The 15,702-nt window shown below is 42.4% G+C and overlaps 1 protein-coding gene across 17 annotated transcripts in view; it reads right to left on the reverse strand.

The window, feature by feature from the left end:
• The window catches only part of CDC42BPA (CDC42 binding protein kinase alpha), a 321,754-nt gene that overhangs the window by 57,904 nt on the left and 248,148 nt on the right, over positions 1-15,702 (reverse strand). For 5 of the 17 annotated variants that reach the window (XM_043568800.1, XM_043568797.1, XM_043568790.1 and 2 more), the window contains 6 exons: positions 12,075-12,180; positions 11,540-11,688; positions 10,238-10,329; positions 7,855-7,931; positions 6,759-6,806; positions 206-244 (listed from right to left, as the gene is read on the reverse strand). In XM_043568800.1, the coding sequence (XP_043424735.1) occupies positions 206-244; positions 6,759-6,806; positions 7,855-7,931; positions 10,238-10,329; positions 11,540-11,688; positions 12,075-12,180 (511 nt within the window). The remainder of the gene's footprint in view (positions 1-205; positions 245-6,758; positions 6,807-7,854; positions 7,932-10,237; positions 10,330-11,539; positions 11,689-12,074; positions 12,181-15,702) is intronic. The other 12 variants (XM_043568805.1, XM_043568802.1, XM_043568794.1 and 9 more) reach the window with 6 other exon arrangements.

Below are 15,702 nucleotides of genomic sequence, written 5' to 3' on the forward strand. Positions count from 1 at the left end.
CTTTACGGCCCAAGCCAAAGAAAGAAAAGGAAAAGAAAGAAAAGGAAAATACGGAAAGGCGAGAGCGAGAGCAGCAGCACAAAGCATGCAGCGGAGGTAAGAGCACATCACGGGGACGTGGGCGTGTTCTGCAACCACAGGCAAAAAGGGTGAGAGACAGGGAGGAGGGCGTGGGGTGGGGACACACGGTGCGGTGGTTTCTTACACGTCTGCCTTTGCTGGCTGGAGTGCAGGACGGAGAGCGCTTCAACAAAGAAAGGAGAATACTACACGTTACAAACACACACGACTCTCGATGGCTGCCGCCGTGTTAACAGACAAAGTCTATCAACATACACAGAGAGACACGTTTTCTGATAGGTCCAAAGTACATTTGTTTTCAGGAAAAACTGGAGGATAGGACAACGGAGAAAAGGCTGCTCGGACTCGGGCTAAGGTGACGGTAACGCTTTCGCTGGACCCCGCGCGGTGACCCACGCAATGGTGCTCCAGCGAGCGAGGGACGATCTCCTTCCTGTGGAGGTTTGGAAGTAGCAACTGGAAACAGGAGAACGAAAAGGAGCCAGATAATTCTGACTGAGCGCCAGTTAGCACTTAGTAAAATATTTCATGGGCCGGTCTTTTCCCTACCAAACTCTTACTGTTTTCAAAGATGATTCTTTCCAATGGTAAGAGCTAAATTAGGCCTTTGGGATCACTGACGGTGAATGAAAACAAAAACAGTTACTTCAACGATACCACCCGCCTTGACTGGGTATTAGGCTTAAGTCAAAGGGGACTGTCACCTTTCTGACATTGAAGATTCAGTAATTAGGGAAAAACAGCAAGAACAATAAGCAGGTAGTAACCACATCAAAACAGTCCCAAGCCTCTGGAACTTTGGGATGTGCAAAGAGCAGAGCTTCACACACATAAACCATCTCTACCTCTGGCAACTCCCTATATTCAACTGAACCTGACACGTCCTGAGGTTTTGCGACGGGTCAGGTATTTACAAGGTGGGGAAGACCCCGGGCCCCCAACAGTGGGCCTCACGTGGTAGCTGAGGTTTGCTGCACAGTTTTGTGGGAGGCCGGAGGCGGGACGTACAGGATTTGCATGGGGGCCTAGAGGAGGGGGTTTACAAACGGAGTCTATGGGAGCCACAGAAGATTCCAGAGAAAACTTGGAAGGGTAAGAAGATCATTCCGGATTACCGGTATTATCTGTACAAGTCTGGCAGATCGCTAAACAGGAACTATTATTTCTTTCTAGGAAATGGGAAGGGGGCTGACTTGAACACCGTGTCCTGAAGAGTTAACGGTGAACCGGGATTAGAAGGCCTGCAGATTCCTAAGCAATTTGTGTTTCTTCGTTCAGTGTGTAACTAGCACACCTTCCTCTTGGACTCTGTGGACCATACTCATCTATCCGTGGGGACCCCACTCAGGCACTGGTTCCTTCAGAAAGCCTTTCTGCAGCCCCCTGGCTCAGTCAGGTATCTCTCCTTTATACTCCTATGATATACAGTCCATATCTTTTATTAGTTTGATTTTCCCAATCGTGTTATAATTATTGATTTACACATGTGGTTTTTCCATCAGACTCGGATTCTTCAGGGCAAGAAACATTGTAACACGCTTATCGTAATAAAGCCTATCCATTTCAAAATCCTTAATAAGTACTGAATGAATCCTTCTGAAATGATGCAATACTTAACTGAAATATTTCTTACGGCACCTGTCACTTTCGACATGGCGCAGCACGTAACCATGGATTTATTTTTTCTAACAAGATGATAAGCGTTTCGCGGCCTACGTCTCCATCTATGTCTTAGGAGCTACCACCGTGCAAGGATTAACACAGAGAATTCTTGACTTTCTGGCTATCTTTCTACACTTCTAGAGCAGAGTTGGGAGTGTGCTGAATCCGTGAAAAAATGCATGACTAGTTCAAAGTACACACATTGCCACCATACTAAAAACAAGTCAAAACGTCTCTCAAAACCATCTCTGCGTATGAAGGACAACACCTGGTCTCAGCTGGCACCGTATAAAGCTAATAATGATCCTAAATCATAGGGATAATATTCTTCCCAAAGTGTCTACCTAGAAACCCGACAGCTGTTTTTCTGTTTTCAACAAGAAGGGGAAATTAGGCCGCTTCCTGATGATACAATTACAGGAACACACACTACGCTCTCTCTTCTACACACTGACACACAACCACGGTTTCGTACAAACAGTGGACCTGGTCTCACAGCCCGGGAGAAGCCAGTATGTTGCCTTCATCTCTAATCATATACACTTTAAAACTATGCCTTTTCTACCTAGGTCTCTCGGTCGCCACTGTAATGCTCAGGCTGATCGTAGGAGGAAGCACACAAGCAGAAACCAAAAGAAGTACTTTATCTTATAGACACGGATTTGGCAAATAGCTTTTAAGATTCAGTTAATGAATTCCAAAGGTCTTCTTAAACAGGAGAGTGAAGAGTGAAAGTCTGGGTGGTCATGGGTGTTTCCCTCTAGACTGCCTCAATGTATGAGAATATAATACAGATCTTGTATATATAATTAAGATAGAATCCTGCCTAAATGAGAGAAGGGCTGCATATGACAATCTCCTGAAACGTGAGTTTCAAGTTGGGTTGTATTTAACATGTGGATGGAAGTTTTGTTAAAAAAAAAAAAAAAAAAAAAAAGAATTGAAGGAGGAAATATCAGAAATGCCATAATTTCTCAGCAGGATCTACACCTAGTGTGGGTCATAGGATGAAAAGATCTTTATAATGTATGTTTTAAAATTCTGTCTTCCACGGATTCTCATGGATGATCGACTTGCCCCAGATCCAGCTGACACAATGCTGCAAAGCCTCAGATTTCTGTGACTGGTGATGACAGAACATAAAAGAAGCCAGGGGAGAGACAAGAGATCTCTACAGGGAAGAGATGAATGAAGGAAGCTAGGAGCCGGGACTGAAATTAAATAGTTCAGGACATCGTAGCAAGATTTTAATATGAGGCCAAAACGAGGAGTAGGAGAACTAGCTTGTCAATACTCTCCGACTGCTGGCTTCTCGGAATTGGCCAGGATACAAGAAAACAGGGTTTGTGAGGATCAGACAGTCGGACCAATGGTACTAACTCTATTCCTTTATGTCTGACCTTTAATTCCTTGGTCTACTCTTTCCTCGGCACACTGGAGGTAAGACAGCATCCAAAAAGCAAGTTGGCAAATTCTCATTTGCCAGGTAAATGGGCAATTCCCATTTCTGTGTGTGAACTTGGCCCAAATGAACAGAGTGTAGAATCGTAATTTAATAAAACTCAAAACCTACCTGGCACAGATTTAACAAATGACAATCTGTTTACCAAACACAACAACAAGTGGTTCATTTAGATGACCATAATTAGCATTACCTTTAATACAGTCAAGCCAAGTATTATCTTTGGTTCCTTTGAAAAGAAGAAAACGAACTGACCAGGATGGGAAGTTTGTAAGCGTGGTGTGGTCATCCCTGGACTTCTTGCCCCTGGGATGCAGGGAACAGATGAGGGAAAGGCCAAACTGCCGAGCTCCACCTGTCCCTCACCCTGTTCGGGACCTGGAGGCTGGGCCAATATGGAGTCACCCCAGGCAGTCTAGGACTGGGGTGTGGGGTTGGGGGAAAAGATGAGGCTACCCTGCGGTCACTGGTGTCTCACCACACGTGGGAATGCCTGACCCGAGAGACAAACTGGTCAGAGTGACGTCAGTTTCTTTTAACATGAATTAACCCCCCTTCTATCTGCCCTCAATAGTGTCGTACCCCGTTGCCACTAATTCCCTATTCCCCCAAAGACTGAGAGTCCAGAAACTTCCCTAATGGGACAGCAGACCGCCCACTTTACTAATGGGAGAAGGCGGTGATAAATGGTGGCCAGAAGCATGGACTGAATATATCCTAAGTTCTTTTCTCTTTCAGAAGAAGTTCATGATTATGCACGTAGGAAAGCCCAACCACTTGAGTTCTCCTGAGTCACAGAAGCAGGTGCTTCGCCCGAATCAGAGGGAAGGAAGGAACCTCCGTACACTGCTCCGTCGTCAAGGCCGTGCTTACTGGAAACTCTACGCGTAGCAAGACCTGTGTAAACTGTGCAACTTAAAAGGAAACTGCTCTGAGTGTGCCCAGATTCTAGCATTCGCTTGAATTCTGAACTTAAGGAAGTCAAAGGTGCTTCTGGAGGCGGGGAGGGGCCGGTGGTTTGGTTCTAAAAAACCAGAGGGCAGAACGAGGTCGCTAGGCCTTGGCGAGCAGACGAGGAGGTCGATGGCGTGCAGAGGCCAAAGAAAACTTGCTTTCTGCAATCCTGCTCCACCCCAGCTTTATCCCTTCCTAAACCCATGAGTTCCTGCCTGCGATTCAAATTCCGGGTCCGCGGCGTGCCCGGCTTCCCTTCTGCAGCAATGAGGCCGACGCCAGAGAAGAAGGACACGAGGGTGAGTTGCGCGGGGTGGCTGAGGGTTAGAGTCTGCTCGCTGTCGGGGGCGGCCCCGCACAACACTCCGAGGAGCGTGGGCACAAAGATCACAATTCACCCTGTTCCTTAAGATCCCAAATGCCAAAGAGAACTGAAGCTTTGTGCCTCGCGTCTCAGCTGCTGAGCGCAAGTGTGCCGAGGACCGGACGCTGGTTTTCAAGAACCTCATCCTCCCACGGCCTCGAGGGTGAACGGAACGAGGACTCTGGGAAGAGCGGTCGTACTCATTAACCAGAAAGAGCCTCCGGCCGTAGAATATGAAGTAAGAAGACAAACTACGTTTGAAAATGGGAGCTGACTGCTGGCCTTGTCCCTGATGTGTAAAAATCACCACGCAGCGGTGACCTGACTTGACGATTCAGGGGAGGTGACCTGCGCGGGTGGGGGTGGAAAGGTGGTTAGAGGGCTAAAGGCGACATTCAGGCGACAACGGACTCCTGGACGAGAAAGGAAGCTAAAGGAACTCGGGAAGGGGGTGAACGGCCTATGACGAGTAAGGCAACAGCAGGGTGAGGGCCTCACGTGCGCTGTTCCCTTAAGCTCTCAAACCACCTACGAGTCGGTACCGCTGTTATTACCCCTGTTCTTCTGACCAGCAGACTGGGGCGCAGAGAGGTTGGGTAACTTGCTCCCAGCCACACACCTGGAAGGTGGTGGAGGCAGGATTTGGGTCACCTTACGTGCTTACCCAGTAAGCGGGAAGGGGAACCTCGGGAGCAGAGACCATGCTTTTTAAGAGCTGGCGCCTGGATCAGAAAGATTCAGCCTGTGTGAACTCAACTCCTTTTCGCGGTGTAACAGGGGTTCCTTTGTGCCGGTTTAAGACTCGGTGGTCCGTGTGAACTGAGCTCAGGCCGAGCGCCGGTGGGTGAAGGACAAGAGAGTTCTGGAGGAACGTCAAAGCGGGACGCTTCCTCACTACGGCCGGGTGGCAGCGGACAGAGCGGGGCCACGCGGGTGTCCCTGTAGCAGGCCCGTCGGCCACAGGGCACCCGGGCTCCCGTGTTCTACATTCAGAGCTTTGTGTGGGAGGGGAGGGGGCGGGGAGAAGGGTTTGTTAGAAAAAGAGAAAGGAAATGGTTTTCTAGCGGAAGGAACCATTAAAAGAATTTATTCAAACTTCCTTGTCTTTCTCTTTCAAGTGAACGATGTTTCTATGGAAATAACATCTTGAGTATTTTAGTACAAACACCCAGTAGATGGTAACATGAAATACTGCTGTACATCAAGAGAGTTCTCTTTCTATCACAGTGTAGAGTGAACTAGGACCGTCTCAAGAATGATGAAACAGTTTCCATTCAGAATGGAAAATAGTACACTTTGGTACGATATTTCAAAGGCAGAAAAAAAATCAGTTAAAAAAATGTTTAAGCCTAGATCAAGAGTTTTCTTGAGTGGAAAATTATGCAAAGTACTCTTCTGAATGTAAGAATTATGTTTAACAGAACACAAAAAATAAAACGTAAAAATTGCCCCAGGTTTAAAAACTGGGCTCTGCGCAGAACATCTGCATCTGAACCCATTCTATTTTCCAGTTTCTAGAAAGGTTAAATGTTCAACAGGACAACAAAATGCCTTATGACAGGGATTTTTGTGCCATTTAATGTGGAACAGAGAGAACGCGGACAGGTGGCATTTCAGTAAAGAGAGTGAAGACATTAGGGACTTCTAAATGATCAAATCTACAGAATTAATTTAGGAGAGAAAATGATAATGCAGTCAATTTATAGTGCATGTAGCACATATGTTAACTAAAATCACTTTCCACATTAGAAGAGAAATTCTGTCAGCACTAAAAATTGATATGTACTCAATTATTATGTTACAATAAAATCTACTGAAAGATTTAATACGTCACTTTTTCTGATTTTATTACCAGACGTTTACTTCTAACTAACATAAAAATTAAATAGCAAAATGCTGCAAAGGGGAACGTGAAACAGAAATTGCTATGAAAAAGAAAAATGAAGACTTTTATATATTTATCCACATAGTGACAATAATCAAATAAGCATTCCAGTCTTCGGAACTGTTGCAAAGAAAGGGAATCCAGATTCCTGACGGCCAAAGCATTTTTCAAAGTACATATTCACTTCCTGATGTTTAAAAAATATAAACCCTTTGTTTCATTTCAGACAAGAAAGAAGCAAATTTTGTCTCACAAGTAAATTACCAGGTGTGATCATTCTAAAACTGAATGCATTACTAGGCAAAACTCTTCAATTCAATTCACTGATGGTTTGAAAATCAAAGACTTACGTCATCCAAAAAATCAATCAGTGAAGATGAGGAAGAAGAAAAGGAATCCTATTTAACGAATACAGCAATAAAAAAAATAGAAAATATGGATGAAGCAATTTAATAAGAATAATAAATCAAAAATCTTGTAAAACAATTAAAAGGCAAATGACATTAATTCAAACCAACAAATGAGAAAAGCAGTCATTGTCACTTGCTCACGAAACTTAGAACTCCAGTAATTACTTTTAAAAGCTGATCCCTATCCCAAAGCAATGAAATACAATGCATATATTGTACCCAAAACGTAATACGGTGAAGTGCACGGCAGATCATTAATAATCAAATTAAATGAAACACTTGAGGAGTAACGGGATCTCTCTGCCTCTAATTGTTCCCACTGGAACGTAACCTCTAGGAGAGCAGGGCGCGGTCTATTTGGCCACTACTTTAACTCCGGCACCTTTAACAGTGCTCTGCACAGAGATACAAGATTATTTGTTTAATAGAGGTATAATCACTAACGTGAATTTTCTGGGATGAAAATATACTTTATGAATTTGGTTTTTTTTCCCCCTGGCAAAGAATTTAAGCAGCAGAAACTGACAGGCATACAGTCACTATTCCATTATTATGGAATCTTCCTAACATTCTCCACGTAATACTTGTAACAAAAAGTATGCCTATTGTAAACTCCTAAAAAAACTTGAATTGACTTGGAGCTAGAACCAGCACTGCTCTATCCTGAGACTGACCTTTTTCACCGTTTTTCTTTTTTTTTTTTTTTTAATTGTGGCTCTACGCTTGGGAGAAAAAACAAAAGTGTCAACATTACTTCAAAAGTTAGGATTTGTTCTGCATTTCCTGTCTCCCAGGGGAAGGGATGAAATTTCTTTTAAATCTTGGGACCTTTCTTAGATTTTTCTTACATATACATGTGATCACCATTTCCGTAAGAATACAGAACATATTCCTTTCTTAATAGGCTTTTGTTTATAGAAGATTCTAGGTCCTTTTATGTGGGAAGCGATAAAACCGTTTCACCGCCAACAAATTTTAAATCACAACCTGAATTTGAAACTGACCACAAAGAATACTTGCACAGTTCAGTACTTACTTCAAGTTGATCCAGACCATCGGTAGGCGTATTCAAAAATGCCAAGAAAGAATGCTGTGAGTCTCGGTGCTCTATACCTAGAAGACAGCAGCAACTGTTTTTTAAAACTAGAACAATTTAAACTCATTCTCACGGATAACCTTTCCTGTCTGAATCTATTAAGAGCTGTTCACAAACGACCTCATTTTAAGGCTGATCAGTCCTATTAACTCTACATTAAAAAAAAACAAACCGTATTAATGTTTCTTGAAATATCACTTAACAGTCGATTATTATCAGTCTCCACGACACGCTTGTTTCCTGCCTTGAGTTCTCGAATTTCTTTCTTTTCCCTTAGAGTACATTATAAAAACACATTAAATCGTGGTAGGGCTGAGAGACTCTCTAAAATATGGTTCTGTTTTTTCTAAGCTAATTTATCACCAAACAAGGTTTCTGTTTTGAAACACTCTTACTGCACACAGAGTATACACTAATATACATGACCTCTTACAAGAAAGTAAAGTAGTGATACAACAAATGTATTTAGTTATGAAAAATCGGTTGTCAAGGCCTCAATCTGATTTCAGGTATTGTTTTATTGACGAAATGAGGCACTCAAACCCTCGGTTTTCTCAGATGAAGTTTTAAAAGTTTCTGCATATTTCTTCACTGTGACATTAACTTTAAATGCGTAATTTCCAAAATAATTCTTAAAATATACAGGCAATGATAAATGCTAGCAGTCAAGCACATTGTTTTGATTTCCATATCCTTAGGAAGTTACATCCACTAATTTGTGTGGTTTTCACAATAATCTCTAGCAATATACCATGGATGTCAGATGATGTACTACGTTCAGAAATTCATCCAATCAATACGTATTTACTGAGAGCCCATTAGGTGCCAAACCTTGTCCAGATACTGGCACATACTAGTAAACACGCAGAAAAAACAATCTCGCCCTCGTTATGTAAATATCACATTACATTATTTAAGCAGTAGAGTACGTTATGTTACAACATAAAGTGAAATTTGATTATTCTGCAATGTTCAAAATCCAAGTACAAGGGGCAGGTTAACGTGTCTTCATAAAGCAGAGTGATAGACTTGAGTTACTTCTTTCGCAAGTTTAGATCCATGCTAACAATGACGCCACCACTGACACCAGAGTCATACTCTGCACGGGTGTCTTTTCTGTACAGAAAAGTGTACTGTACACGGGTGCCTTCAGGGCTACAGGTCCTACATGTCTTATATATTCTTGGTCTTCTGCTCACTAAATAGTGCAGCTCCCTTCCACCATTCATGTCTGAAAACTCAGCTTGAGTCTCATTTTGGTGAGAAGCCCTGTGCTCAATCTGAATTCCTCATCTGCCTTTTCTGGGTTCCTTCCTTTCTTGTTCACTAGGAAATGCCATCAATAAAAAATGTCTTGAACATCTGCTATTTTTAGGGTTTTTTTTCATGTCAAATCCTTCACGTGTATGATACCCTCTCCTCCACAATTTTAAAAGCAGATACAGAGACCCAACCATCAGCGTGCGTCACACGACCGAGAAGTTAGAGGGAAGCATGACGTAAAGCCGTTAATTCGTCCACTATTCGGTCAGGAATACGGACTTTGTCAGGATGGTGGATTTCTAATAACTGGATGTAAGGGGATCCCTTCACTGGGAAAATAACATTCTGAATTTCTTTGTATTACATCTTCACATTCTGAATGCCCACATTATGGAAAGAAAGTTGAGTAAGTTCCTGTAATGGAACTCCCAAGCTCTCGGGAATTCCTGTTCATGTTAAGACTCATTAATGTTCAGGCAATGCCTTCAGGAAAATGGGAATGGATCCTGAGAAATCCCACAGGGCAGGCAACTGAAGAACCAGACATGGAAGAAAGCAATGGAGTGCCCCAACAGTTCATCCCTGAACCGCCTTTTAATACCGGATTAATCTTTGGTTACTTCACACACTGTTCCTCAGCTACCCCGGGAGTGAAGCCCCCTACAACATCTGAAAATAGTGTAAGGTATATTATAAAAATAATAGTTTTTTTCCGATCACAAAAATATTATTTGTGTAACAGTCTGCGGCTACGGAAAAATGGTCCAAATTACAGCAAAGTGAGTTTTTCTGTTACTACGAAATTCTTTAAAATTGTTTAAATTTTAAACATAAATTTTATAAAAAAATAAAACATATTGAGCACAACAAAATGACTCAGAGACCAGGCTAGTGCACGTGTGTGTGTGAGGCGTGTGACGTGAGCATACACATATCCATCAGTGAGCGCCAGTGCTGCTGCGTGAATAACTCCCCGACCCGTGCAAGATGCTGACGCTCGTGCGACAGAACGGATTCAGAACAGAAGCAGCCCTGGTTGATGCAAAACACATTCTCATACCCTTTTCAGATCTAAGCTCTTCAGTGTCCTTTATTAGCTGCTCGATTTCTGATAGTAGCTCCAAGTTCTTCTTCTCGGAGTCTTTCAGTTTACTTCAATAAGGGAAAAAAAGGAAAAACGTCATTATTTTTATCGCTGGTTAGGGAGCCATCCTACAGTAAGTACGTGGTTGGAGTTTCTTGGTTTCCGTGTCAGTCATGTCAAATCAGGGAAGCGCGAACCACCGCAGGGCAGACGAATCGGCCCTGCGCTCTTGTGCAAATAAAGTGTTACGGGAGCACGGCCAGGCCCATCCGTTCACGGACGGTCCGTGGCCTCTCTTGCTCTATGACAGCGGGGCTGAGCAGGCAGGGACCCCGTGTCCCACCAAGCCTGAGACACGTTGGATCTGGCCTTTTAGAGAAGATGCTGACCTGGAGCTAAATGATTCAATTTTAAAATGTCCTCAAACTACAGGTCAAATTTAGAATTTGGTGAGGCTCTTTTACACAGAGCCACGGAAGTGGAGCATTTTCACGAGCGTGTCTACAGTTTTTGGCTTTGCTCACGGTCCCGCGTCCCAGGCGGCGCGCGCTGGGTCCAGGTAGAACCTGGGGAACTGCACCCAACGGCGCTTTGGGCTCGAGATGACTCGGCGGCTCCGGAGAGCGTTCGCTCCCATTTTCGGTGTCACACGAGCACATTTAGGCAACGCGTACTTAATTTATGTCTGGATTATTCATAACGAGAGTTTATAATTCAGCTGGGGTGCCGGGTGCCTGACCTCCGATTCGATTCGGAATATGAGTGATCACACTTGAAGCACTAAAAGGCTTCACACCGTTAGAAACTGAATTTATGGGACCATATTTCTTTTCACGATCGAATGCCTTTGGGACTTTGCTTTCCAGCACCAAATGGATTTTTCTATTTCTATGTTGATTTGTGACCAGAACTTTCTATTGTTTCTCTGACTTATTCTTGAACCATGTTTATATCCCATCTAATTAAGATTTTCATTGTATCATTTATTTCTTCAGAGTATAATTTGCTCTACTGTTGTGATGAGGATTGAAGGAATATATTCATCAGGTAATTGTCTCAGACTGTGGAGAGGATATACTTTTTGTACTACATAAAAGAACAGCAAAAACAGTGATAATTAAGATACATTTACCATTATTAAATTTATCACCAAGAGAACCTTCATTTGTAAAAGATCTATGGCAGAGTGATAGGTAGGGGCTAAACATAGAACTTTCCCCCCAAATACGTCTAGACCAACTTAAAATAATTCTAGGAGAGTCTATTCCCCAAGCTTACCATTCTGTGATGATGTTAGATGCTTTAACTTTATTCAACTCTTCTTGGATGGCCTGTTTAGCTCTTATTTCTGCATCGAGGGCCGACTGCAACTCCAGTCTAGCTGACATGTCCAGTTTTGCAAAACGACGCATTTTCCAGGGCATATCCTATCAAATAATACGACTGGTTTTAGCTCCATCCTATTTTATCCCTACCATTCCAATTTGGGAGTGCAAATAAATTTGGAAACTACTTAAAGGCACTAACCTTCTCTAATAACACAATAGAGCCGAAAGGCGACTTGTGACAATGTATCATTTTTCATTGAATTCAGAAATAGGTGTAGATTCACATACAGATGAGTTTATTTTTCGTCATTATTACCAACAATGGCTGCCTACTGCAAATTACAGGGAGGCAGTGATGTGCTATGATTTCCCAAACTGGCCAAGACGTGGACTCGTTGATTTCTTGGGAGAAACTTCACAGTGCGCTAAAGCCTAGACAGACCCACCCAAGGTGATCACTCTCTCCGCAAAACCGCTGAGCTTACTGTTGCTCGTGCACCCAGGCTGGAATTTCTTAAAGCTTCCAACTCTTCAGTCATTTTAGAAGCTAAGGCCTGCAGATACCCTCGTGCGTCCTTTTCATCACTGACCCTGGAATACATACGTATACGGACAAAGCACAAAAGTAAAACAAACAGAAAATCTTCAGTGAGACATAGGTCGTTTTCAAAGCATCCTACAAGAAGTGAAAGTGATAAAAATTTAAACATATATATATATATTTTTAAATATAATTTATTGTCAAGTTGGCTAACATATGGTGTATACAGTGTGCTCTTGGTTTTGGGGGTAGATTCCTGTGATTCATCGCTTACATACAACACCTAGTGCTCATCCCAACAAGTGCCCTCCTCGATGCCCATCTTCCATTTTCCCCAATTTAAACACATTCTTAAATATCTTCTTTCAAAAGGTCTCCCACAGCACTCCTGCCTGTCAACAAGTGGGAAAAGGTTTGCTGAACTGTTCAGTTATCTACAAATTTTAATTTGGTCACATTTAGGAAAGTTCAAATTACTTATATCTGATAAATTGGTAAAATTTCACCCTTGAACTGCAGAAATAATACTCTTTTAATCTAACATTAATCACACACACACTTACATGATTTCTAAAGAGTATTAAGATTTTTGTGGCACAAGAACAAACACTCAGATCAATGGAACAGAATAGAGAACCCAGAAACGGACCCACAAACATATGGGCAAGTAATCTTTGACAAAGCAGGAAAGAATATCCAATGGAACAAAGACAGTCTCTTCAGCAAGTGGTGCTGGGAAAACTGGACAGCGACATGCAAAAGAATGAACCTGGACCACTTTCTTAAACCAGACACAAAAATAAACTCGAGGTGGATGAAAGACCTCAATGTAAGACAGGAAGCCATCAAAATCCTCGAGGAGAAAGCAGGCAAAAAACCTCTTTGATCTTGGCCACAGCAACTTCTTACTCAACACGTCTCCAGAGGCAAGGGAAACAAAAGCAAAAATGAACTACTGGGACCTCATCAAAATAAAAAGCTTCTACACAGCGAAGGAAACAATCCGCAAAACTAAAAGGCAACCAACGGGATGGGAGAAGATATTTGCAAACGACATATCAGATTAAGGGTTAGTATCCAAAATCTATAAAGAACTTACCAAACTCAACACCCAAAAAACAAATAATCCAGTGAAGAAATGGACAAAAGACATGAATAGACACTTCTCCAAAGAAGACATCCAGATGGCCAACTGACACGTGAAAAAATGCTCAACATCACTCACCATCAGGGAAATACAGATCAAAACCACAATGAGATATCACCTCACACCTGTCAGAATGGCTAACATTAACAACTCAGGGAACAGCAGATGTTGGTGAGGATGTGGAGAAAGAGGATCTCTTTTCCATTGTTGGTGGGAATGCAAGCTGCTGCAGCCACTCTGGAAAACAGTATGGAGGTTCCTCAAAAAACTAAAAATAGAACTACCCTACGACCCAGCAATTGCACTACTAGGCATTTATCCAAGGGATACAGGGGTGCTGTTTCAAAGGGACACACAAACGCCCATTTTTATAGCAGCACTATCAACAATAGCCAAAGTATGGAAAGAGCCCAAATGTCCATCAATGGATGAATGGATAAAGATGTGGTATATATATACAACAGAGTATTACTCAGCAATCAAAAAGAATGAAATCTTGCCATTTGCAACTATGTGGATGGAACTAGAGGGCATTATGCTAAGCGAAATTAGTCAGAGAAAGACAAATATCCTATGACTTCACTCATATGAGGCCTTTAAGAAACAAAACAGATGAACATAAGGGAAGGGAAACAAAAATAATATAAAAACAGGGAGGGGGACAAAGCATAAGAGACTCTTAAATATGGAGAACAAACAGAGGGTTCCTGGAGGGGTTTTGGGAGGGGGCAGAGACTAAATGGGTAAGGGGCATTAAGGAATCTACTCCTGAAATCACTGTTGCACTGTATGCTAACTAACTTGGATGTAAATTAAAAAAAAAAAAAAGATTTCTCATTAATTGGATTCTGCCATTTTATCTTACAAAAACAAAACATACCCTTTTTAGATGTACTGAAGCATACTACATTTAGAAAGTTTAAAGTAGAATATTCTGTGAAAATCAGGGTTATCTTGCAATAAAGCTCCTCTGTATTCTAAAATGGTCAATAAAATAACAAAGGGAAACAGTTAAAGTTGACTGAAATTCATAACTGTCTTAAGGCTACCTTGACCGATGCAACTCTTAGGATCTTAGATAGGTTTTTAAATTTGGGCACATGGGTGGCTCAGTTGGTTAAGCATCTGACTTCAGCTCGGGTCGTGATCTCACGGTTCTGAGATCCAGCCCTGGATCAGGCTCCCTGCTGTCAGCACAGAAGCCTGCTTCAGATCCTCTGTACTGCCCCCTCTTGGACCCTCCCCCACTCTCTCACACACTTTCTTTCTCTCTCTCTCTCTCTCAAAAATAAACATTAAAAAAAGGAAATGTTTTCAAATTATATTCAATAAGACACACTCCACATTTCAGAATTTATCAGGAGAAAGCTTGTGTTTTATTACATCTCCTTCAAAACCAGGGCAAGACTGGGGTCCGGACTACTAGCAGATGAAAATCTACAAAAGAAGGTACCGTGCTCACGAAGAATGAACAACACTGGTTTACAGAAAGCTGTAACTGCACAAAGGAATAAAAAATGGGAGTTGAAATTTGCAACGTCTACAAGTGTATTGTAGGTACACTCTGGGGAACACTATTTGCCTTTGTGAAGGCTGGCTGTTCTCATAAATAAAATTCAGGCCACTGAATAGTAATGAGGAAAGTATATTTCAGGTAAATCAAGATGTATCTGATGCATACAGCCGATGAATTTAAACCTTGAACTTTGCTTTAGCGGCTTTTAGAATTTAAACTCCCCAGGAGTCAAATTCATGTATCTGTATCTGTGGATCTTAAAGAGGCCCCTGACAAGGGATCTGCTTCTCTCAGACGGACGCTGTACCGGAGGACCAGAAAAAGAATCTAATGCTAAAAGCGATAAAATCGCTGTAAGACGTTGCCCCACCGAGTCAGTTACATATTTTTAGGCTCTATATCCATGTATGTAATTTTATTGCCTTTTAAAGGAAAATGGCTTTAGGAAGTAAGAACGCTTGTGTAGGAGGCTGTTTCCTTCAAATTTCTTTAACTCTGGACACTGCAACAGATCACCACCTTTTGATTTCATCGTCCGACCTACAGTATAAAGAGTAAGTGGGGATGGAGGAAGATGACCCCTTCTAGAATACAAAAAAGACACTTACATGGTGGCGATAAAGAAAACTACATTATCGGGGCACCTGGGGCTCAGTCGGTTGGGCGTCCAACTTCGGCTCAGGTCACGATCTCGCGGTCCGTGAGTTCCAGCCCCACGTCGGGCTCTGTGCTGACAGCTCGGAGCCTGGAGCCTGCTTCCCATTCTGTGTCTCTGCCCCTCCCCTGTTCATGCCTCCCCCCCCCCCCTCTCTCTCTCTCTCTCAAAAGTAAACAAATGTTAACAACAACAAAAAAAGAAAACCACATTCTCATTTAAATGGCCAGGCTCCTGGGCGTCCAGCAGTCTGC

Source organism: Prionailurus bengalensis, chromosome E4 (assembly GCF_016509475.1).
Source record: "Prionailurus bengalensis isolate Pbe53 chromosome E4, Fcat_Pben_1.1_paternal_pri, whole genome shotgun sequence".
Classification (NCBI taxonomy): domain Eukaryota; kingdom Metazoa; phylum Chordata; class Mammalia; order Carnivora; family Felidae; genus Prionailurus; species Prionailurus bengalensis.